General features: G+C 43.5%; 2 protein-coding genes across 4 annotated transcripts; one reads left to right on the forward strand and one right to left on the reverse strand.

Moving 5' to 3' along the window:
* Positions 1–748: 748 nt before the first annotated feature.
* casd1 (CAS1 domain containing 1) lies at positions 749–13,352 on the forward strand. The gene is made up of 18 exons (XM_079175717.1): positions 749–1,155; positions 2,271–2,367; positions 2,602–2,722; positions 3,153–3,197; positions 3,287–3,349; positions 3,468–3,512; positions 3,617–3,740; positions 4,042–4,256; positions 5,436–5,855; positions 6,303–6,392; positions 6,492–6,611; positions 8,127–8,283; positions 8,455–8,534; positions 8,697–8,798; positions 8,971–9,111; positions 9,931–10,008; positions 10,445–10,537; positions 10,819–13,352. The coding sequence occupies exons 1-18, from the start codon at positions 915–917 to the stop codon at positions 11,086–11,088; spliced, it is 2,502 nt and encodes an 833-aa protein (XP_079031843.1). The 5' UTR covers positions 749–914; the 3' UTR covers positions 11,089–13,352.
* A 74-nt stretch (positions 13,353–13,426) lies between these two features.
* Positions 13,427–23,663, reverse strand: sgce (sarcoglycan, epsilon). Of its 3 annotated transcripts, none has more exons than XM_079175667.1 (11): positions 23,529–23,663; positions 19,055–19,177; positions 18,630–18,787; positions 18,087–18,159; positions 17,229–17,427; positions 16,509–16,671; positions 16,134–16,348; positions 15,594–15,620; positions 14,917–15,105; positions 14,465–14,508; positions 13,427–13,814 (listed from the first exon to the last, which is right to left on the reverse strand). In XM_079175667.1, the coding sequence occupies exons 1-11, from the start codon at positions 23,569–23,571 to the stop codon at positions 13,798–13,800; spliced, it is 1,251 nt and encodes a 416-aa protein (XP_079031793.1). In that variant the 5' UTR covers positions 23,572–23,663; the 3' UTR covers positions 13,427–13,797. The 3 variants fall into 3 exon arrangements, with proteins under 3 accessions (XP_079031793.1, XP_079031792.1, XP_079031794.1); XM_079175666.1 differs by having other exon boundaries at positions 23,523–23,663; XM_079175668.1 differs by lacking the exon at positions 15,594–15,620 and having other exon boundaries at positions 23,523–23,663.
* Between the last annotated feature and the right edge of the window lie 205 nt (positions 23,664–23,868).

Consider the following 23,868-nt stretch of genomic DNA (forward strand, 5'->3'; position numbering starts at 1 on the left):
AAGGTTACACAGATTGTAATGGAAAAATGAGTGCAAGTACCTCTGTGGATTACAAAAATGTAAGCACATTATTCAGCACGTCATTCAAACACAATAACCAGTGTTTCATATGAACTTTATCGGTGGACAGCAGGAGCTGATAGTATAAATACTTGGCACAGCTCCCCCTCCACTCCAACATGGGCCTGACGTTGATCACTTTCCATAAATAGTTAGAAAAATACTGCAATTTTTAAACTCAAGCCATCAGATGTTTTTCTTTATTCAGGGGAGTTAAAAGAAATCACTCTCCTGGAAGTCAGTGCATGATAGGCAAGGCTAGGCAAGTTTATTTGTATAGCACATTTCAACAACAAGGTAATTCAAAGTGCTTTACATAAAACCATTAAAAACATCAAAACATAAGGCAAAAGAAAATGAGATTTAAAAACAATTACGAACATTGATTGAAACATTAAAAACGGTCATTAAAACACTAAAAAGTACTAATAGAGTAAATCCTGAGCCACAATCAGAAACAGCAAAAATATTCAGCTACACAAGATGTAGCTACACTTTGATCGGAGAGTAAACACGCAGCTGATGTACCTCACCCTGCTCTTTCAGCTCCAAACAGGTACAGCAAGTTACCTGATACTTACTTTAGTCAATAGAAAGACTCGCAAAACTACATTCCATCTGTGTTCTCCTAACCCGTCGGAGATACTGTACGTCTCTACAGACTGACACTACTTTGTTTGCGCTCGTACAGAAGATTCACACAACTCTCGGTGCGTAATTACGCAACTCTTCGAGTTTCGTTTTCAAACTCTTGCTTGACGGTACCGAACTTTTTACACCGGTCCGTGAACTGGGACACTCTATTTTATATATTTCTACTTATTTTTGTTCTGCACCTGCTTCGACCAGCGGTGATGGAGAAGCAGGAGGCGGTGTCGCAAAAGGCAGAACCGGCGGATGGCGCACAGGGAGGAGCGCCGCTGTTAGACCGCACAGGTGCTTGTTGTCATGGAGGAGCAAAGATGGCGGTCCTGGCCTATAGCCTGGGCAAACGAGAAATAAACCATCATTTCACCATCAAAAACGCCAAACTGATATCGCTGGTAGTCGTCATTTTACTCCTGGTGTTTCACACAGCTTCGCGGTACTATGGCGGTAAGTGGTCTCCCTTTGTATTGAAGTTTACTGTTGGCGCAGCTAACGCCAGAGCAACCAGCTACTAGCTAATGCTAGCTAGCTACAGCTAGCTTGTTTGTGTCCGCGAGTGCTTCACTTTGCGGGTCGGTACACTGCCGTTATCCGGTGTTTACTTTTAAAATGTGAGACATAACGTCACGGGTTGCACGCTTTAGACAATGTAAATAGGTGGTTGCATATATTGACACAATTCCCCCGACGGTTACCCTAACTGCACGAACTTAAATCGGCTTTGTGTGGCTTAGCTTAGCTGAGCAAAGCTAACACTGCATGTAGCTGTGTTGATATGCTCCTGTCAGGACACGCTTGGTTATGTACGGTGTAGGTTGATGCAGCGAGCAGCTGACATAAAGACGTTTTTAAGTAGTCTCTAATAAGTTGCTATTTAATTGGCAAGTAAATTGCATGCTAGATTATCAGTACAGCGCGGCAGTAATTTGGTGTAGTAACACTAACAAACTTTAGTAGTTTTGAACAGCATCGTAGCAGCCTGCTTCCTGTCTCGGGTCTTTGATAAGTTTGCTTTGGCTCGTCGTTTAAAGATTAGTTACTGCAGCTGCATTGATCAAAGACGCACATTGTCAACAGGCTGGATCTCATTTATCTTGTCCCACACCCTTAAATATTGACGACAGCGATGGCACAAATCCCAGAGTTTAATTATTATTAAATATCAGAATGTTATCCACAACGCCCATCTTAGAGTGGACTTTGTTCATGAAAAGGATCCACAGACCTCTGTGTGTGCACACAGAGCAGCTGCCTTGTCAGCCCGCAGACCCTTAATGTTTCTATGGATTGACTCAGTTGCTGATGGCTCCATTCATTTTGCACACAAATGAATAGCTGAAGAGATTCAAGGTTGAGCTTGAATTGCTGATGGCTTTATGTTGTACTATGGCTCCGAGCAAAGCCCTGTATTGTATACTAGTCTTTTGACAGCACTGAATGAAAAGCAAGGGTGCCATTGAGACGGCAGGTTTCAGTCACAGAGAAGCTATGTGTGAAAACAGGAGCAGTGTCTTTTCTTGTTTGGTCTTACTGGGGGGGGGGTTTCTGTGTCTTGCCTCCAGGCGGAGACTCATGTGAACGGCTGCTGTCCAGAGGACGTTACTTGGGAGAGAACGTATGGCAGCCGTACGGCTGCATGATGCACAAATACAAAAGCATGTGAGTAACTGTGCAATGCCACGGTATGTATAGTATGTTTAAGACAAACAACAATGTAGACGTTATACATTGGGTGTGTCTGTCTATGCGTGTCTGTAAGGGTGCAGGAGTGATAAAACCTGCTTGTAATGAGGTTAGAACATGCAGTGACCCACCCAACACATGATTGGTTGTTATCTGCAGTTGTTGGGATTTACAGTTTGCAGGTTCCTCACTGTCATTTTTGTCCTACAGTGAAGCCAAAACCTGCCTTGCTGAAAAGCGAGTGGCCTTTGTCGGTGATTCACGAATCAGGCAGCTCTTTTACTCCTTTGTCAAAATTATCGACCCAGAGCGAAGAGAAGATGGAAACAAGGTAATTATGAGAAGACACAATGGGTAAACCCAGGGTTTGTCTTTAGAAATTGTTCAGCAGAGGTGGCAAGAGTTTATGATGTATGGCATAAAGATCTATACATGTGAAGCACACCTGTGTACAAGTCAAGTGCAGACATAAAAAATATATTCCTCCATTTACCCGAAACAGTCTTTCCTTCACACTACACATCTATATAGATGTGATTTCATTGAATATCTGCACCTGCAGGAAACCCTGAAATAGGTAGCATTGAGAAAATGTACTTTAACCAAAAATACAACATAATATCAAAAAATGCAGCACTGGGATGCACTGCAATCATTCAGCCGCTGTAACTATTTATGGTCTGATCTCAAGTAGGGAAAAAAGAGGAACGCTATTTGCCTAACAGACTTTCTCTCTGTCCGTTCACATGTAATGTCTGAAGCACGAGGACATTTCCTTTGATGTGGAGAGTTCCTCTGTCAATGTGGTGAGCTATTTATGGATGTGTTTTTATCTCCTTTTCTCAGTCTGTAAAAGCATTCCCTGATAAAACATCTACGTACTCTTTGTGTGTAGGACTTTCTGTGGTATCCAGAGGCAAATAATTCCATGAAGGAGCGCTTGATATCATGGACAAACGTGAGTATAAACGTTAAGTTCAAGTAAGGACCATTAGTAATAGAGGACGTTTCATAAACCTGACATTGTCTTGTGGTTAAGACACTTTACTGATTGTAACTTCTCTCATGGGTTGCAGGAAGGTTCAGCAAAGCCAGATGTTATCATCCTTGGTGCTGCAACAGTAAGCTGTATAAATGAGTGTTTGGCAATGCTTGCCCATTTCACAACAAGGTGGTGGCTGAGTTCTGTCAATCTTAATCTCATCCATGAATCCATTTTCCTCAGTGGTCCATCAAGTTGCACAGTGGCAGCAGCGAGACGCTGCAGCAGTACAAAGTCAACCTGACAGCCATTGCTGCTCACCTGGAGAAGCTGGCTGACCATGCAGAGGTCTATTGGGTCCTGCAAGGTAAACTGAGCTTCAAGCTGCTTATCCCCTCCACCACAGTGACACGTTTCTGATATGATCACTGCTTTCATGTCAACCTGCATTACCATAAATACGACTCCATGGTTCAAAGCATTGTTTACGCAGATATAGTGGTTTGGTGCTTCAGGGTATTTCAGGTGCTGCAGTGTCATCGCTAAGTAGTATTTTTGACCAAAAAGTTAATTTTGTGAATGTCAACGTCTCGTACATGCACCCTCTAAACCAAATCTCTCTTCCTCTTCACGCTGCACAAATCGCCATCACACCTCTGTCTGTCTAGACCCAGTTAATGAGGCGGTGTTGAGTGAGAACAGGAAGATGATCACCAATCAACAGCTGGAGCTGTACAACGAAGCGGCGGTGGACGTGCTCAACGGCAGCAAGCGCAGCGGCAGGTCCCGGGTCAAGCTGTTGGCCGCGTCCCGCCAGGCTGCACTGGAAACGATCGCCCAGTCGGACGACGGCTTGCACCTGCCCGAGAGCACCAGGAATGTGGTAGGCAGGATTTCTGTTCATTTAAGGTTATTTGGTGGCTTTTAGATTGTTCTGTTCAATGGTTTGGTTTCAGCTCTTGTAGCAGCGCAGTCCTTGCATTATTACTCAAATCTGTTCATCTAGACTAGAGGTAGTGTTGATGTACTCGAGATCAGTCTTGATCGTCTCGTCTCGTCTCGCAATCTTGGTCTTGACTCAGTCTTGCTTTGCCTTGGTCTTGGTATTGACTTGGTCTCAACCCCTCAAGGTCTTGGTCTTGTCTTGGTCTTGATATACTCTTGGTCATGACGTGGTCTCTGTTTAGTTGGTCTTGACTACAACACTGGCTAGAGGGAAGACCTCCCAAAGTGCTTTTAGTTTTTGAGATGTCCCTACCGGGAGTAGAACAAAGCACAACGAATGGGGGATGATGCACCCAAACTCAAGTCATTTCATAATGCAAGCTCAGATTGATCGATTCCAAATGCGTTGTGACAGTGGAGAAGGTGTTCCTCTACATGTGTAAAAAATATCTTGACAGTTGTAGTAACAGTACTACAAACGCATAAGTACAATAAGCGGAAATACTGAAATGGGACATTTTGCAAATAGGTACTTTCACTTTTGATAGTTTGAGTATATTATGATGCTAATACTTTTTTACTTTTAAGTAGAATTTTGAATGCAGGATTTTGAATTAGAGCGAGGTGACAAGTCCTAAATCTGCCATGACTATATATCTTTTCACATCACAACGATATATATCACAATATAGCATGTTTTCTGGTAGTTCATTAAATGTAGTAGTATTGTGTATTTGTGAAATAACCGCCTGGTATTCAAATTTTTGTTCAGGTTCTTCTGGTTCTTTGTCAGTTGAATGTATTTGTAGTCAATGTAGTCAAAACCTTTCAGCCCGCAGTCTAACAACCAAACCACCAAGCAGTATATAAAGCAGTTAAGTTAGCTTCACCTTGACGACTAACTACAACAATACAATGCTTCTTACACATGAATGTATCTATAATACCCATCCAATAATATAAAACGGGGACAGGGGCCATTCTGCAGCCTATTATTTACTTGAGTTACCTTACGTTCATTTGACTTGTAGTAGAGTATATTATTTATAGTGTTGTTGGTAGTAAAGGATGACTTTACCTCACTCACCACTACCACCCTGTGTGATCCTCCTGTTAGGGAGCCATGGTCCTCATGAACTCTCTGTGCAACAAGCTACTGAGGCCCATCGACGGCTCCTGCTGCCAAACGTTGCCACCCCCGAACCTCCTGCAGAAGCTGTCGTTATGTTTCTTCCTGGGCTCGGGCGTGGTCCTCCTGGTCTTCCATGTCCTCGGCAAAAACCGCCACCGCCGACCTGTGCCTCCAGACGCAGAGAGCCTCGAGGAGAAGAAGCCGGCGACCGCCGCTGCCCCTCTGGGTCCAAAGGCGCCGTTCCAGGCCCTCTGCAGGATGGGCATCATCATGAGCTATTTCTACCTTTGTGACAGAGCGGACGTGTTCATGAAGGAGCAGAAGTTCTACACTCACTCCACGTTCTTCATCCCTCTTATCTATATGTTTGTCCTGGGAGTGTTCTACAATGAGAACACCAAGGAGGTGAGATGGCACTGTTGAACGCAATATTTCTTTTATTTTGGGGAAGCATACTTACAGAACAACACAGTCTCACATCAACATAACATTAAATCAAGTGCATTCTAACTTGGTGTTGAAAAAAAGATGTTATATGTAATTTTTCATTTGTATCTGTCTACAAGACAAATGTATCCATCAGCTGTGTGAATGTAGTTTAAAGGTATGGTGAGCTTAGACCAGTTCGGTGGATTCATGGATGTCTGTCTAGTCTAATTGTTCCCTCTGTTATGATTGATCCAGATTGATTGTTATACATTTTCCCTACAACCCCTGAGTTTACCAAACCTTTTAACTGTTTGTAAAAACATAAGAAAGGCGTCCGTGAGTTTTTAAGGTAGGAAAACATACAGTAAGGATGATTTAATATCTGTCTTCTAATTCAATACGTTCTTGTCTTTTTTCAAACAGACCAAATTACTCAACCGTGAGCAAACAGACGAGTGGAAAGGCTGGATGCAGTTGGTCATCCTCATCTATCACATATCTGGAGCCAGCGCTGTGAGTGCCACAGTAATTATGTCATCACACATACATTTGAGAGTAACCGGCTTTGAAGCACTGTACATTTATATGTGATGTTTTTTTCCTGTCTTTCAGTTCATTCCAGTGTACATGCACGTGCGGGTGCTGGTGGCAGCGTACCTCTTTCAGACCGGCTATGGACACTTTTCCTTTTTCTGGCTTAAAGGAGACTTTGGACTGTATAGAGTGTGCCAGGTGAGGATACAGTCGGTTATACTTTAACCAGGATATGCAATCCCTGTTTATCTTAGTAAACCTATTACTTATTCTTATAGGCGTAGTTCAGTGTGGCTTTGTGGCACAAAGGCAGTGCCAAAGCACACCGACTGTAATCTTGTGGTCTTTATTATCCAGAAAAGTTTGCCGTGCTTCTCCTCACACAGCGTTGCCAACACCTGCTTAAAAAGTACACCACAATGTGCGGCCTGATCGGGAATGGTGTGCTATGACTTTTATAAGAGATTCTTCCAGCGGTTTTCCCGAAAATCCTGAAAAACGGAGCAAAATTTCTCCAAACACTTAACTTTGGGTCCATATTGACGACCCATACTTTAACGTAGAAAAATTATTCAAAGTTTAAAACGTAGACAAAACGCTGGACTTTATTGAGCCAAATGGACATTTTGATAGCTAGCACAGTTTTCATGAAGTCACAGATTAAGTTTCAGGAAAATTTGGGTCTGTTTCTGACTTTATAATGGGTGCGTATTGCGCAGCTTAGAGTGCGTGATGGCGCCGCTAGGGTGAAGAGGAGCTTGAGATTCTTGTGAAAAAAATATTTGTCTTTTGCCATTGACTCCACAATTTTCACTCTTCATGCATAATGTTTGGATTTAAAAGTAGCTAATCTTGTCCTTGTCGTAGACAAATGACTGTGGAATCCCACAGACTTACACATTTGGCTCAAAGAGCCGCAGAGCGACATGAACTCCAACCAACTGCTCCATTAGACTCCACATTACCGCGTTTGGCAGAGTCTTATCTTTCTCACGGTATCCATATTTTGGCACTCAGACTCCTGCTTTTTGTTAAAAGGAGGCAGGAATTTTGTTCAAAATCACTGTTTACTGTAACGTTTCTTAATCAGTCTGCTTCTCCAACCAAGTGCGTCCTCACCATGGCAACCAGTTACACGCACGCATGCAGGCTCTCTCGGTCTGTCTCTCTCTCTACACACGCACACACACACACACGACTTGGAGATATTCAGTCAAAGCCATTGTTATACCGTCTGCCTGTCTCACTCACTCACTCTGTCTCTCTCTCTATCTTTCTGTCTCTCTGTGTCTCTCTATCATACAGTCTTCGAAGTCTGCGGACAGCAAAGCAATGTGAAAATATTGTAAATATAGCGTATACTTAAACAGATATTGGTACATTTTGCTGCTGTCCCTGTCCTCAGCAGTACATTGCATAACTTCAGAGCCGGTACTGCATCTACTCTAAGTAATACGATGACTATGGATAAGTATCTCATACAACCTCCCTTCAAAACATCTGAGCGATTCCCTTTTAAAGGTTGAAAAAGCTTTCTAATAATTTTTCAGAAGTTTGACTACAGTTACTAATATTGTTGTACTTTAGAATGAAACACCTTCATAGTATTAATACAAAACAAATACATGTATTTAGTTTGGACTGTTATCAGTGTGCTGCGCTGTTATTGATTGATCTGTGTATGTTTCTGTTTTCGTGTTCGTTTCACTCCAGGTACTTTTCCGTCTAAACTTCCTGGTGTTGGTGCTGTGTGTAGTAATGGACAGACCCTACCAGTTCTATTACTTTGTCCCGTTGGTCACCTTCTGGTTTGTCGTCATCTACACCATGCTGGCCATGTGGCCTCAGATCCTTCAGAAGAAGGCCAACGGTAGGTGTCACTCCCATGCGCCATACCCTTGGAAGAAGTCCTGGACCATGTGAATCAATATACGAGATTAGTTCTACACAATAATTGTGATACCTGTCATACATGAATGTTAGCAGCAGTGTTGCATTTAGAAAAACCTCTTCACCAATGGCGGTCTTGTTTTCTGTACAGGTAGTGGCTTGTGGCACATTGGGATCTTGTTGAAGATACTGGGCCTCCTGCTGTTAATCTGTATTTTTGCCTTTTCACAGGTGAGTGAATTTTCAATATTTTAATCCCACCATTTTTAGCCCGAATGAAGCAAAATGGCCAAATATGCATTATGCAACTTCTGTCATAGTTTTTACTCAAATGCATAGTTTGCTCCCTAGACGTGCTTATTTAGTCTTCATGTCTTTGTGTTTTTACTCCAGGGTTTGTTTGAGCGGATCTTCTCTGTTTGGCCCATCTCTGCGCTCTTTGAGCTGAACGGAAGCATCCACGAGTGGTGGTTCAGATGGAAGCTGGACCGATTTGTAAGTCAAATGTGTTTCACTCCAGCTGTGCCCCATTTTAGTACTCGTTCTTGGCGACATATCACATTTTGAATAATGTGTCAATGCAGATTACATCAGAAGCCTTTTAAGTGGGACCACATTTTCCACACTGTGTATCAATTGTTTTAATGTGGTGATGGCTCTTTTGCAGGTGGTGATACACGGCATGTTATTTGCCTTCCTCTATCTGGTGCTTCAGAAGTGCCAGGTGCTGTCGGAGGGCAAAGGAGAGGCGCTCTTCTCTGCCAAGATTTCCAACCTGCTCCTCTTCCTCTCTGTCGTCTCCTTCATAGTAAGACTCTTCACACTTGGGTTTCTGCCAGTACTGGCCTTTAGACTTATTATTTTAGATTGCGGTCATCTTTCAGGTCCTTTTTCCAAATCTTATTTTACTAAATGAACAAAATGTATACTGACAAAAGCAGCTACTTACTGTACATGCATGTCACACCTGGCCTTGACGAACACAATTACCTGCTCTTAATGGTTTTAGGTATGTGTTGAGAAAGTTCTTCAGAATGTAACATGAACTCAGTAAAGTTCATGTTATACTGTGTAGCACTGGGGCAGCAGGATTACATTAAAGGTACTATATACAATATTGGGAGGATTTTTATTGCCTCTTAACATGGCGACGGTTGAGCCAGCGGCTCGCAGCTAACAGTGCTAACTAGGGTAAAAGTGCTAACAGTGTTTACCTGACGGGGAAACTGGAGGGTGGGTGCTACGATTCCACAACGATGTTATCGGCTGTAACCGCCGTATGAGAGCAGTGCAGAGCGGCCGCGTTGAGCTAGCCAGTGGGGTACGCTAACGTGCACGAACATTAACTAAAAACACGCGCGGCCAACTCGGCTATGTCAACAAAACAAGGAGAAGGTCGGATAACGACACACACGGACGGTGAGCGACTTCATTCTCTGCTCAAGTACACATTACTCCACTACATCTTTACACAGCAAATTACGGTTTGGTGCTGTATTAATGATCTGAATCCCGTAAATAGCACATCTGTTTTGCTCCAGGTCTAATCTAAATGATCCACCTCCTTGTCTTTGTTGCAGCTCTTGATTGAAAACGTGCTAAATGATCCTTTTCCCCGTGTCTCCAGACCTACTCAATATGGGCCAGCAGCTGCAAAACCAAAACAGAGTGCAACGAGATGCATCCTTACATCTCTGTCGTCCAGGTATTATTTTTTTGAACTGTTTTTTTTTGTTTTTCCTCCTTTCTTCCTCTCTTTCGTTCTGGTGTGGTTTTACAGAAAACATGTCTGCTGTTGTTTTGCAGTTGATGCCCAGTGGAATTTCTTTTTTTAATTTGCCTTGAGATGTCATTATCTTAGTCACATGACAGGATACAATGACTGTAACAACAAGGGAGTTGCCTTTCTTTGTTGATGAAAATAGTACTGGCATTACATAAAGCCAGTCCCCACCAGAAAACTCCTGAGTAGTGCAATAGATCATTAACAACAGCTCATTCCCCCCCCCATTTTACAATTACTTAATAGTAATAAATGTATTATTACTATAGTGACTTTCTGTCACTCTAACTTGAGTGTTAATGACTCCTTGACTTCAGCCCACTACTTCAAATGATAAGAATCTCTCTCTTGTCCTCAGATTCTGGCCTTCATTCTCATCAGGAACATTCCCGGCTACGCCCGCTCTGTGTATAGCTCATTCTTTGCATGGTTTGGAAAGATCTCCTTGGAGGTAAGACACGACCTGGCTGTAAAGCTGTGATCATATATTACATGTAGGACTTTATGTAGTCCTACATAACAATCTGTTACAAAGGGCTTTGCAAAGGGTACCATAAAACAATAAGAGACATTAGTAATTCAGCTAAGATAAGGTCACAGTAATAAAATGTGGATGGAAGCAACACTAATAAAAAAACTAGTCCTTCGCAGCTCCGTGTCTTATGTTCTGTAGCTCCCTGCAGGCGACCACATATTATATTCACACTGTTGAATATGCTTTGTCTCCCCCAGCTGTTCATATGCCAGTACCACATCTGGCTGGCAGCAGACACCAAGGGTATTTTGGTCCTGATCCCAGGAAACCCTTCACTCAACATCATGGTCAGCACCTTCATCTTTGTTTGCGTGGCTCATGAGATTTCCCTCATCACCAATGATCTGGCCCAGGTGGTCATCCCCAAGGACAGCGTGGCCCTGCTGAAAAGACTGGGGGCCGTTGGGCTCCTCAGTCTCGTTGTATTACTGCTGGCCAAGGGCAGCCAGCCCACACCCGGTGCCTGATGGACACCTCTCGATGGGGGTGGGGGTGGGGTTTGGGGGCACAGCAGACTCGCCAAGCCCCTTGCTGAGGGTTAGGTGCGGATCCAAGCCAGACGCGGGCCCGGTGGTTTAGCCTACTGGTGGGCCACAGGAGACGACCTCGACCGTGTTGAGTGACAACACGGGGACCCGTGGGAGGACCGTGTCTCTCTGCTGGCCCCACGTCAGAGCAGAGTCTGTACTATTTGACTGCTGTGAAAGTCGCACACTGAATAAAAGAAAAATGCTCAAAAAAAGAGGTTGCTCCTTTCAGGGCAAAAATTACAAGAGAGAAAACAAAACGCCGAAAAACATTTACGTTATCTGGATTCAGTAGAAGAGCAGCGAATTTTCTGTAAAACAAAAAAAAGAGGTTTTCATTTTTAAGACCTCGTGCTTGCTGTGTGAATATTTGCCGCTTTGCTTCTATTTAGCCAAACAATACGTTTATTGTCACATGCAGAACTTCCTGTCATAACCTCACTCTGGAAGGGATCAGCAGGCACACACTCCGTCCACATGGCAGTAGAAGTTGAAGGTGTTTTCACTCGGGATCCATAATCTACATATTCAGATATCTTAAAAAAAAAGAAAATCAACTGTGCTGCATTTTACTATTGAAATGTCTTTTGTACAGTATTTCTGGTGACTTTAAAATAGTGTAGGTATCTAAATATGCAAAATATGGACCAACAACTTGCTTGGGTGATCGCAAATCTGTCGAGACTGAAGTGAATATTTGGAGTGCAATTGTTGAAAAGTTGGATTATCCTTCGACATATTTTTGTGAGTGATTTTTAGAAATGTTTGCCTTGTGCTGAAAGGTACCGTGGTCACCTGCTGTAGCTCTGAAATTCTATGTGATATGTACAGTATTTAATGATTTAAATTAAGCTTATATTTTATACAAGGTTTTTTTTTTTGGTTTTTTTGGGGCTTTGTTTAATTTTGTACTTTGCGCTCATGACTGCTGTTTGTGAAGGAAGTATTACATGGATCACTTTGTACCCATCCCAGCAGCTCATAGATGATCACTTGCCTCAGCGACGCATCGCGGAGGTCGAGCCTTTACAGTCTTGACACTCGTCTGTCCTGCTCGCTCACTTTGTAGTCCGTGTATATTTGTATGACAGAGCGAGAGACTTTTATTTTCTACAGCAATGCTTCAGCAGTGTTTTTAGTCCTCCTTTCATGGTCATTTAAAAAACACGCCTCACTAGCTCTGCTGGAGCTTGCGCATATTATTGTACAATAGGAATAACCGCTAAATATACACCCTCCCTCTGCTGTCACACATTTTCTTAGACTGAATGACTTTGAACGTGCGGCTTCTCTCTGTGGCTTCCACACACAGGACATCTGTGATGTAGCCTGGAGGCACTTTGCATCAGGGCTGCAGCCACTTTTAAAACAACTACTAAGTGATGCGCTGGGAGGACGTAGAAGTGTCACTTAAAGGAACATGTTGTTTATTTTGTCAGCTGACGAATAGGGAATAGCACTTTCATTTTAAGAACTGCATCTTCTTTTCATCTTTGCAGTAAAAGACGATGTTTAACGAGATGCCACCGGTGCAGATACTTTCTGTACTTTAGCACATTTTTATTAGGTAAAGGTTTTGTCACGGTCACTTGGTAAATGTATATTATACGATCCGAGCTACATCGCTTATGAAATAATTATTTCATTTACCATGGGGTAGTAAAAGATTGCTTTGTCAATCGGTTTTTTTTTTACATTTATGTAGCTTCTGCTTAAAAGAAATACACAAAGAATTCATTTCTTCTTAACAGTGTAACCATTTGTCTACAGCTTTTCGCATCTTTCTTGTCGTTTATCTGATGATGTGCAGCCTCGGTTGTGTTCTCTGAATAAGAGCGAAGTAAATTTGTAATTTCTATAACCAGTCATCACCTCATTGTATTGATGAAATGGCATTTCCATGTTGCAGTTTCCGTTATGTGAAGTTTACTGCTCCGTTTTCTTGTCTATTACTGATCGACAGCTCTAAATTTGGTAATTGTTTCGGGCCTTAATGGATCTTTTTGGTCGTGTAAAAGCAACAACTATTTATACCCCTGTGGAGGGCCTCTTTGAAATGTGTTACATGTAACTTTTTTGTGGTGTCTTAAAAATGTGAAATGTATCCATACTATTTATAAATGCCTTTATTCTGTTGTACATTGTTAATAATACCTTCATAAAATGTGCTTTTATGGCTTTTTTTGGACAAAAATATACTTTTCATGTCATTCAGACATTACAAGTGTCTTCTTTACTTTTGGGACAAAAACACTTACGGTGAAAATAATTTATTTTGAAAGTATTTATTATCATGTGACCCATTACATATCATTAATAACACATGACAACTAAAGCATTTTAATGTAAAACTCCCTTTTCCTCGAAGAGGTTCATTGTGCAAAGCAAGTAGAAATCCAAACCTAGTTCAAACATTTACAAATATTCAAAATATTCTGTTTTTATAATCAGCTCTAAGCTCTGATTATCTCACACTCACTCTTCAAGGTGTAAATGCATATGAACTGTAAATCTTTGTAAAGACACGTCTGAGGCATGCAGATTGGCACAAGTGTTAGAAAAAACAAAGGTATAGATATGAAATCAAAGTCGGCTCCGACACCCGTCGTCTCTGGTCACAAATCCAATGCTTCGGCCACCTTTCTCTCCTCAGGAATACCATTTACCTACAATGAATATGAAAAAAATAACATTAAACCTTATTGGCGAGTACTCTCGTTGAAGAATTGATAAGCTTTTAGTCTTTTTTTTTAGAAGAAGAGCAGAAATAACTTCATAAAAAAACCTCATGAATCAGCATGAGTTATCTGCAGCACCTACCTCCAGCCTTCGAAATGTTGACATGACATAATTATCTCCTTTGTTAGCAGTGAACAGAGAGAGCAGCAGGTTAGTGCTTGGAACAGTCATGCAGCTGAACACCATGCACACAGGAGGGCGATCACGCGCCAACTCCTGAATTGAAGGCGTTGAGGCGCCACTAGACGAGAAGTAAAGCTCTCACGCCCGACTTCTCGCTGGAGCCGTACCAAAACGATTTGCTCCCAATAATTGTGTCCAATTGAATGAGGTCTGCATGCTTGTGTTTTTACAGAGATGTATAGATCAGGTCAGCAAAAATAACTGTGTCTCCAAAATGTATTCTTGTCTGTATAGAGTCATCTTATTCAACGTGGATGTCAGAACACCCCCATCATATCTACTCATAGCTTAAACATCGAGCATCTATATTTATATATCTCTATTTTTTCATTTAACACATCGCTACACATTCAGTGTGCTCGACTACTGTAGAAATGTTGAAGGGAGTACCAACCTGATGGCCGCTGCTGTGGTATCGTAATCTGGTTTTGCAGATTCCTGAAATTAACAACAATGATATTATGGTAAACAGACATTCACATACATTACAAGAGCCTTTCGTATCATGTGTTGTACTTATATTAGCAGCATTTTTCTAAGTTTTCAAGCCCATTAGGAAAAATCACGGGGCAGCTTGAACCTCTTAAGCTGTCTCCGTATTTATTTTCTAAAGGACTGACTGGCTTGCTGCAGCTTTAGCTGTAAACATGGTGCTGTTAGAAGCACTGGGAAACAAGCTTAGACAATAATGCTATTGTATTTACTTACATTTCCCCTCTATAATGACGCCTATAAGCCATACGTCTGCGTGCCTGCTAATGAGCATGTGTGCATTGCATGTGCACACGAATGTCTTGTCTCACGTGCGTTTCCCTCCACTTCCATCCAAATAATCTCTGAACTCACGTCTGCGTCTGCATGAGGGGCATGCTGGTGGTCTCGTAGTTGTCTGGGTGGATGGGCGGCACCACCTCGCCGCTCACCGGGTTGAAGACGGGCAGGGTGGAGAGGGGCCAGGAGATCTCCCGGTTCTTAGACATGCTCCGCAGCTCCTTGCTGGACTTCTGGATGGAGCCGTGGTGAACCAGCTGGATGCTGGAGAGGGCAGAGGCAGTGAAGACAACATGTATTGTAGCCCGTGTTGTCGTGGTCGGTGGCGTTACTTTGTCTCACCTGTAGCACACTTACAAATATTTGAATGTGCAATCAACTTGTATCAGCTGTGGTGAGCTCTGCACTCAATTCATGCATGCACAACGGCAATGTAACCTCCACCCTTACCTATCGCTTTGACTGCCTTACTTCGTCTGACTTAAGAGTGTGAGATAAGTTCTTAGTCTTCGAGATTTATGTGTTTTTAAAGGAGTTGTCCCTGCTACAGCATTAATAACCTACATCTGGCCATTGAGTTTTTGGAGCAGCCCATTGGATGAACGGATGTCAACACACAGATGAGCACATGAATGGTTATGAGAAAGCCGACAACAGAGAAGACAAAACTGCAAACCAAAGAGAGGGGGGGGGGGGGGGGGACAGAAACAGACCCAAAATAAAGAAAAACACAGGAGAGGTAAAACACTTACTCTGGTGTTTGCATGTTTCTTTTTTCCCTAGAAACAAAACAAAATGGATGAATTAAATACTAATATTAATAGTTAAAGAGACATCTACACACAAGTGAATGGAGTGTTGGGTAAAGACAAGAGTGGAAACGGTGATGTGATGTGATGGGGGGGGGGGGACATTGAGCGAACGAGGGGGCACGTCTCTCCCAGCCTGTAAATGATGGAGCATGATGAAAGGATTTACCGTGGATGAATGGCAATCGATGCCATGGCTATGCTTCAAAACATCAAGATGAATGTGACGGAATTAACAAAAAGCTGTGACAGATATTCATGAGGAACTTAATAGAAATGGACCCGTACAACTAGATGGTAATGACAAGCTGCAATTCCAGTCCAGATTATGATCTAAATATCCTGCACTATCCATCCTGTCTCCCATTCGGTTCTCATACACTTTAGTAACAGTTTCTGTACTTTCCTCAAATGTATTTGTTTTTGGGGGGGGTGTGTCTGGTGCAATATTTGCATAAAAGGTACAAGACCAAGCACACTTACACCCCTTCCCGTCGGCAGCACATAGTGTAGCCGAGGATGAAGAAGAGGACTAGTGCCACGGCGGAGGGAACAGCCAGTGTGATTAGGAAATCTGAAAAGTAGTTCCGGCCCATCAGAGTCTCGGAGGGGGGGTTGTATTCTCCAAATTCGGGCAGGATCCCGTTTCCCGGGTCGGGACGGGTAATGTACACCGGGGCCACTTTGTTGATGTCAACCTGAAGAAATAAGTCGATTAGTTAATTCGGCATTTGTGAAAAAGATGTTTATGCGTTGACGGCGTTCAGTGAAAAACATTGCTGAAGAGCGGCGTACGCGTTCAACCTGTTGCCCGCAACAATGTTCAATTCAGGCAACTCTGCACAAGACAACCCTCACCAGAGAGATCTTGCACCAATCGATGTCGAACTGAGCCCTGAACTTCTTGTCACAGCTGATGGCGGGCTCCATTTCCTGACTGCAGCGCAGCTGGTTATGTGGGCTCTCCACCTCCCGCAGGCACGACGAGAAGGGGACATCCGCGCCAACCATCACGTACACTCTAGGGAGAGGAGGAGGCAGTGGAACACAAGGCATGAGAGAGGAGCAGAGAAGATGGAGCCATCATTTTACACGTTTGTGCCGTTGTAGTCAAAGAGTTTTCTCCTCCACTGACCGTTCTGCATGCTTTCATCTTCCAGAACGTCAGCGTGAATCTTTGATGCACAACTTATGGCCGTTCACGTGGGCTATTCCCCTCTGAACTAGACCAACTGACAGTAACTGTCAGCGCTGACGGCCAAGTGAACTCATCTAATTCACAGCGAACTGTGGATCCCCGGGGGCCCCAATTAAATAAAATGTCAGCATGATGTGAGTGGGCTGAAAATATAAGCAATTTGTTTGATCGAGAGAGTGGCGAAGACGGAGAGAATCTTTCAGGCTGTTAAACCTCAATGCTTATTGTGTGCGAGTTATTCAGAGGAATTATATCTAAGTCATTGAAATAAAAAAGTCTGATTCAGCTGTAACTGGATCATCTTTCACTCAGTATGAAAGGCACCCCGTGTGTTTACAACCGTTGCAATACAGGTCCAGTCAAACCTTCCGAATCCTCACCCTTCCTTGAGGTTGTTGATGGGCAGAGGCACACGGCCGCCACGGTCCAGCGCCGAGGTGATGTTTATGGCGTTGAGGCGCTCAGGCTGCCATATGTTCTTCACCGCTCCCAGGAAGTCACCCAGCACCTCGCTGGCCAGCATCTCCTCCACGTTCATGTTCTTGATGTAGAACTCCGCCTGGTAGGGCAGAGGGAACTCTGTGCAGAGGGAGGAAGAAGAGAGAAAAGGTGAACGAGGGAAAGAAGAAGACGTGAGGGGCAGCTACAGTGGTGTCCTGCTGACTAAGACATCATTGATACTTTACTACATGGTTGTTGTTCGCTGTGCTCTGTCATGACTTGGTTTCCCTTTTTGGGGCACAGATGGCAGACGACATCGTGCAAACGGTAGAGTGATGTCACGTTAGCGCGGCGAACATCTGCCGAGCGTGCCGCCAATTCAGTTCACACTGAACTGCGTGTACCGTGACTCGTCAACAAGCCTCGTTGTGCAAACATACAAGATGTGAGGTCACTCGGATGCAAAGGAACGGCTGCTTCCTGCAGATATGCCGTAATAATTGATAACCGTAACTTACTGTACTAACACAGGACTGTGTGTTTACACAGCCACAACATATCATACTGATTTATGATGGCCTACCTGTGACACATCTTTCAGTCCATCTAAGGTATTTATAGTATATATATATACAAATAGATAATTGTCTTTATGGAACACATGGTTAGATCTATAGACAATATGTTCTTGTTGACAAGAGTAATCAAAGGCAGCGTTTTCTCCCTCGGGATTTAATCAGGGAAGTTTCACATTCTGATGTCTGTTTGCTCTAAGCTCCTCCGCTGGCACTTCTTACCTTCTGTGGCCATGATGTTTATGACCAAGTTGTGCCGTGCCGTCTCGAAAGTGCGTCTGTTATAGGCAGTAATCTGCAACACACAGCGGTGAAAGTTTAAGCCCAGATCAGTGCGGCTTATATGGCAGCCGCCCTTTGGACAAGGCTGAGCGAGATACACTACTTGGGCTGTGTGCCCAACTGAGACACCGTAAAGAGGGTGCGTCGCTGCGAACGCTAAGCCTTCTGGGAAAATAATTTCTACAGTAGTTTATGGGGGGGGGGGGGGAAACATAATGGAATTTAACTCTGAAGACTAACATTGGACTAGGCTTCTACTAAATGCATACACATTAGCTGTGTTCAGTAAAATAAATTGAAATGTGTTACTGCTCCACTACCTGTATGTGGGCCTTTTGGTGAAGACTACAAATGTGTGATACTATCTTCCATTTAAATTCTTTTAGTTTAATGCTTTCATGTTCCTGCCTTGCCATGTTAAACAGAAGCAGGAATGCCTTCCTCTTCCCTTCCCTCCTCTTTGAAAGTGGTCCAGCCACCCACCTCTATGATGGAGGGCTTGCCAACATGCCGTGCGGTGGGGGAGCCGTAGAGCACTCCGTCGCTGCGCTGGGTCCTCTGGATGTAGCGCAGCCAGCCTGGCCTGTCGGGGTAGCCCATTAGGTTGGTGTTGAAGGTGATCGGGTCACTGCTCGCATCACCTGCGGACAGAGTCGTTTAATGACGGGGTTGACCCAATGATCTGTTGTGGTCCAGAACCAATTCAGTCACGTGCATTTAGAGCCATTAGCTGAATCGTGGATGTGATGCCAACAGCAGCTGAGCTTCTATTCCTGCTGGTGAAACATGATGAATGGAGAATGCGCTGCTTGCATTTACACGACGACTGCGTCAACCGTCGTAACCGTACAAATGTTTGGGTCGTTCAGGTAATCAGTGCAGGATGTTTAGACGTCACGGTGTTCTACCTGATTTGGGGTAGGGAGGAAACTCTCCTTTGAAGTGCTCTCTCTCCAGAACATGGACGAACAGCACTCCTGCAGATGGGTAGACGTTACGGTCTGCGTGGGATCGTGACAAGATAGTGACCACTGAAACACAGATTTAAAAAGAAAAATAAAGACATTACGACATAAACGACATTAGCTCCTGAAAGCAGAACGTTTTCGAACTTTTTCTGTGTTTTGGTTATCATTAACGACCTGCCAGCAGCACTAATTACAAAAGCAGAGAAGGCGTTAATAAAGCAAACATTTGTTACAATGCACCTGCTAACCTACTTCACGCGTTGCGAATCGATACCTCCCACAATAATAGATTTTCCTGCTTTTCTTGCATTGCTTGAATGCAGATGCAGAAGCAGAAACAGCCAAGCATGAAGGCGTAAACTCCAATTAATAAAAACCACGATTTTGTACATGATAAGCCGCTGTAGCAAAACAATGGATTTTAGGGCCAAGGAGCCGCGGTAAAATTAGCAGCAATGAGACTGTGCAGAGTTGTTTCCAGGCCCTCCTCCCACTCGGTCTCCATTATGCTCTTTGTTTAGACCCACTCCATTTCAAACACAAACATTTAGTCTATATTCGCTGAGAAAATGGCAGCCCGCTAACAAGAGTTTACACAATGCAAGGCTGGAGGTGATTAGCAAAGCCCTCTCCTTCTCTTTGCATCTTTTCCTTTCACTATTTCCTCTTCTCTTGCCAACTTAATCCACCCTTTTAAGTATTTTTTTGCGCAGCGTTTTTCTCTTCTCTCTCTCTTTCTGTCTCTCTCTCTTTTTCTCCTCAGTGGGTGGGCACTCCGTTTTTAATCACCATGAGAGTGAACAAGGAGGCAGAGAAGAAGGAGGGAGATGAGAAATAGCGAGAGTTTGAACTGCCTTCGCCTGCAGACTCATAACTCGAGACGCATTAAGCAGCCAGGCGTGCGAAAGCTGTGTGTGTGTCCTCCCTCAAGCAAAATGTCACAGCTTTCCCCCGTTGTTTATCTCCTTCCTTATCCACCCATTAGCATCCATCAAACCTATACAACTATCTTCAGCATCATAACATACAGCGGGTCTCTCTCTACTACCGTGCTGTGATCCCTCTCTTTGAACCAAAGCTGATTTCCAAGGAGAGTCTCCGCTGAACAGAGTAATAAAGCAGGATTTACATTCTAATCCGTGTCCATGAAGGAGGAAGTCAGTATGTGATCTTTGGTTGTAAAGCGTTATCTATTACTAGGGTGCACAAAAGGGGTTACAGAAGATTAGGTGACACAGTAAGCCGCAGATTATTAAGGAAGTCCACATCTGCGAGGACAAATTGCCTAACTGCAATCTAAACGCGCTGATGAGCTGCAGGGAGTGTTATAAAACGGTGTGCATGTTGAACTGGGCTACATCTGTGGCCACACACAGAGACGCTGAACTGGCCATATGTCACATATCCCCACGGGCTCCGTCACAGCGAGATGCAATCAATAGCATTTTGCGGCCGCTGATTGTGGTGTTACTTAGACCTGAGGTTATTATACCCACCACATCTCCTTCTAAGAGCAGATTAAATCCTTCTATACCTGCACCCATGACGCGAGGACCTGGGTTATATAAATAAAAACCTCATTCAGGGTTCAGCACACCAGTGGCGCCCTCGGTGAGGACTTGAGTCGATCTGCAAATCCCCCTCTTGAATGCGCTCGCTCGTTTTCTATTACCCGACCCCGTTGGGCCTCATCAGTTCTTTCACCGCACAAAGCACCACGGTCACACACACACACACTCCTGGTCCAGGTCAAGGACTGGCTATTCTGTTCTGCTCAGAGACCAACTGGATGTGGTATAAACATGTGTGGAATGACAAAACAAAGCAGTCCAGATGGCACTGGTCTCACCTAATGGTCTGAGGAATAGGAAATGACCTTTGGGATTTGAAATGTGTTTTGACCTATTAACATAAAAGCTTTTGATTCAACAACGAGCGTTTGGGCCTAACACACGCTCCTGGCGGCCTTGTGTTAGCCCGGCCTCATCTGTGTTTCGCTCTCGCCTTTGAATGCAGTCACTTCCATTCAGACAGCAGCCGGCGTGAGTAAAGATCACTAACTAAGCTACGCCGAGGCTCTGCTAATAGCATCAGATCTGCTTATTTGCGGCGCGCTGACATTCTGCCAGAGCTTCTCGAGATGATGGACTGCAGCGCTCCTACAGTACATAATACATCACCAATTAAAGTTAATGCCAGACCGTCCACTCAAGACTAACCTGTCGGCTCCCGCTGCAGGAAAAAGACAGACAAGTGCACGCTGACACACACACAACAAGCTACACGTAATCATAAAAACCTGACACACACATTTGTTCATAGATCACTGGCAGGCTGTAGAGGTGGAAATGCCTAACCAGATTTTATGCTTCTCTGGGTTGACCCTGGACTGGCTGACGTCTCAGGAGCGATGCCATAAAATGCCGTTGGCAAAGGCAGAGAGAATAAACCACCCGTGTCCGTCTAATGGCTCCAGCTAAAAGAGGCCGCTAGCCGAGGCAGAAGCAAGGGAGGGCTCTCCTTTAGTTCTGTCGAATCAGCTTTGTATGTGCGTGTTGTGCGGGTCAGGAGGATGCATGTGCTTCTTTGGTGTTCAGCGGGGAAGCACCGGCTACAAGGATTGCTACTGTTTGGACTGCAGCTTTGGTTTTCCACCACGGATGAGTTTGAGCCTCGTCGTTCTGAACGCAGACGTGGAAGTGAAAGTAGTCGGTGTCACAACAAGCAGAGGGCTGTAGTTAAGGACATGGAACAGCCAGCTCAGTCTTCCAGTGCTCTTTAAGGGTAAGTAAATCACTCATTTGTCCAAAGCGATTGTTGTGACGTTCTGTCATCCGCAGTGTTGACTCGGTGCCATAAAGTACCAGCTTAATGTTAAACAGAAGATATAGATTTAGTTAATGATTGAGGATACATTCTACTTCTAGCAAAGGACAAGGTTAAGACACAATTTAAATTTGGGAAACTGCTGTTACGGCGAATGTAAGTGGGCCAAGTCTGTGGAACGGCAGACAAGTGAAAACAATAAAGCCAGTATTAATGGGGAACCAGTTGAGCGTGTCACTGTGTTATGACGGGGGGGGGAGGGGACAGCGGGTCAACACATGAAGTGCACCACTGCTCACACACACACACACACCCACACTCACCGTCTCTGTACTGGGCTGTTCTCTGCCTCAAGCCCATGGATCGCTCCATACGGACATTTCTCTCATGAAAAGCGGTGTGTTTGACATCACAGGCATGCACAATGTAAACTATTGGATCAATGAATAAAAGCATGAATGGAACAAGTGGGGTTTTTTAACGCAGTCTAGTACATCAGATGTGCTACAAAGTCTTCTTTCATGAATGTTTTCATAGTCAAGCTCATCCAAGCTCAGACATTTAAGTCTGAGTTAATAACTTAATAAAAAAGCAGTGGCAGACAGAAAAGTTAGGGTAAGCCTGAAGGAACTCATGTTTTCTGGGTGTATGTTATGTAGAATATGGAGTACGAGGATTTGATGTTTTTCTTTATCTTATATGACAGTAAACTTAATATATTTTGGTTTTGGACTGTTGGTCAAATAAAAGAAGACATGGATATATGTTCTTGGGCTGTGGGAAATTATAATGGCCATTAATTACAATTCTTCTGACATTTTATAGACCAAACAAATAATGGATTAATAAATAAAATAATAAAGAAAATAACTAATATAAATAATATTAGAGTAATTGCTAATTTAGACTTGCTAAAACATGAGTCTATATTTCTAAAGTGATAGTAGGCTGATTTTATAATTGTTAATGGATGTTACACTTATGACTAACTTACATCACAACTCTAGCATTACAACCTTTATGAAGGTAGGAGTTAGTTTCATCTACGTGTACCTAATAAACTGGTAACTGAAGGTAAACATATTGCCTACAAAACGATACCAGTGATAAACAGCAGTAACAGGTGGAGCACTGTACTATTATCATCTCATGTAATTAACCTGAGCTACTAAACTAGCATTAGCTACTCAATTAGGCATTCATAACACACCTGCGGGTCTGCATACAAACACAGGCCTGTGCAAGAGGAACTACGCTGTTTTCTCAAAGGTAACGTTAATTAAAGCTGAATGAATGACTAAGAAACATAACAACACAACGTATAACGGTATTATATGCATCGTTGTAGATGTAAAAACACGCTGAATGTGTCACGTTAGGAGCTCCACCCGTATAACGGTATAGATGACTATTGTTGGCCATTTTTCCGTGTCTCCTCCTCAGCCTCTTGGGGGAAGAAAAAAAAATGAGCACAGTAGCTACACAGCAGCATGCTAACTAGCTAGCTAACTAGCACGGATAACCTCAACCGCGTCAAAGGCAACACTCCCGGATCTTTTAACCCGTTTTAATCGATACGTACCCGTACCGAGCCACACCGACACAGCTGCAGCGGACATGGTGCACATCATCCTCGCAAATCTCGCATTAAAAAAAGAGGATGTTTTATTCTAATCGCCACTGGGTTTGACAGCCATAGTAATAAGCATCCTGCAGCATTCCTTCCTTCCTCCGCCTCCTTCCTTCACTGGAAACCCGCACGACTTCTCATTGGCTGAACATCTGGATGGAAAAAGATGGTTGTCTCGTATAAAAAAAAAAACAGGGCAGAAACACGGTGTGACTCAGAAGAGGAGCGTTTACGCCTACAGCACATGTTTCTGTGGGATGGGGAGTTAAACGGAGATTTTTTTTAAATGTGTATATCA

The sequence above is a fragment of the Pholis gunnellus genome (genome assembly GCF_910591455.1).
Source record: "Pholis gunnellus genome assembly, chromosome: 16".
NCBI lineage: Eukaryota > Metazoa > Chordata > Actinopteri > Perciformes > Pholidae > Pholis > Pholis gunnellus.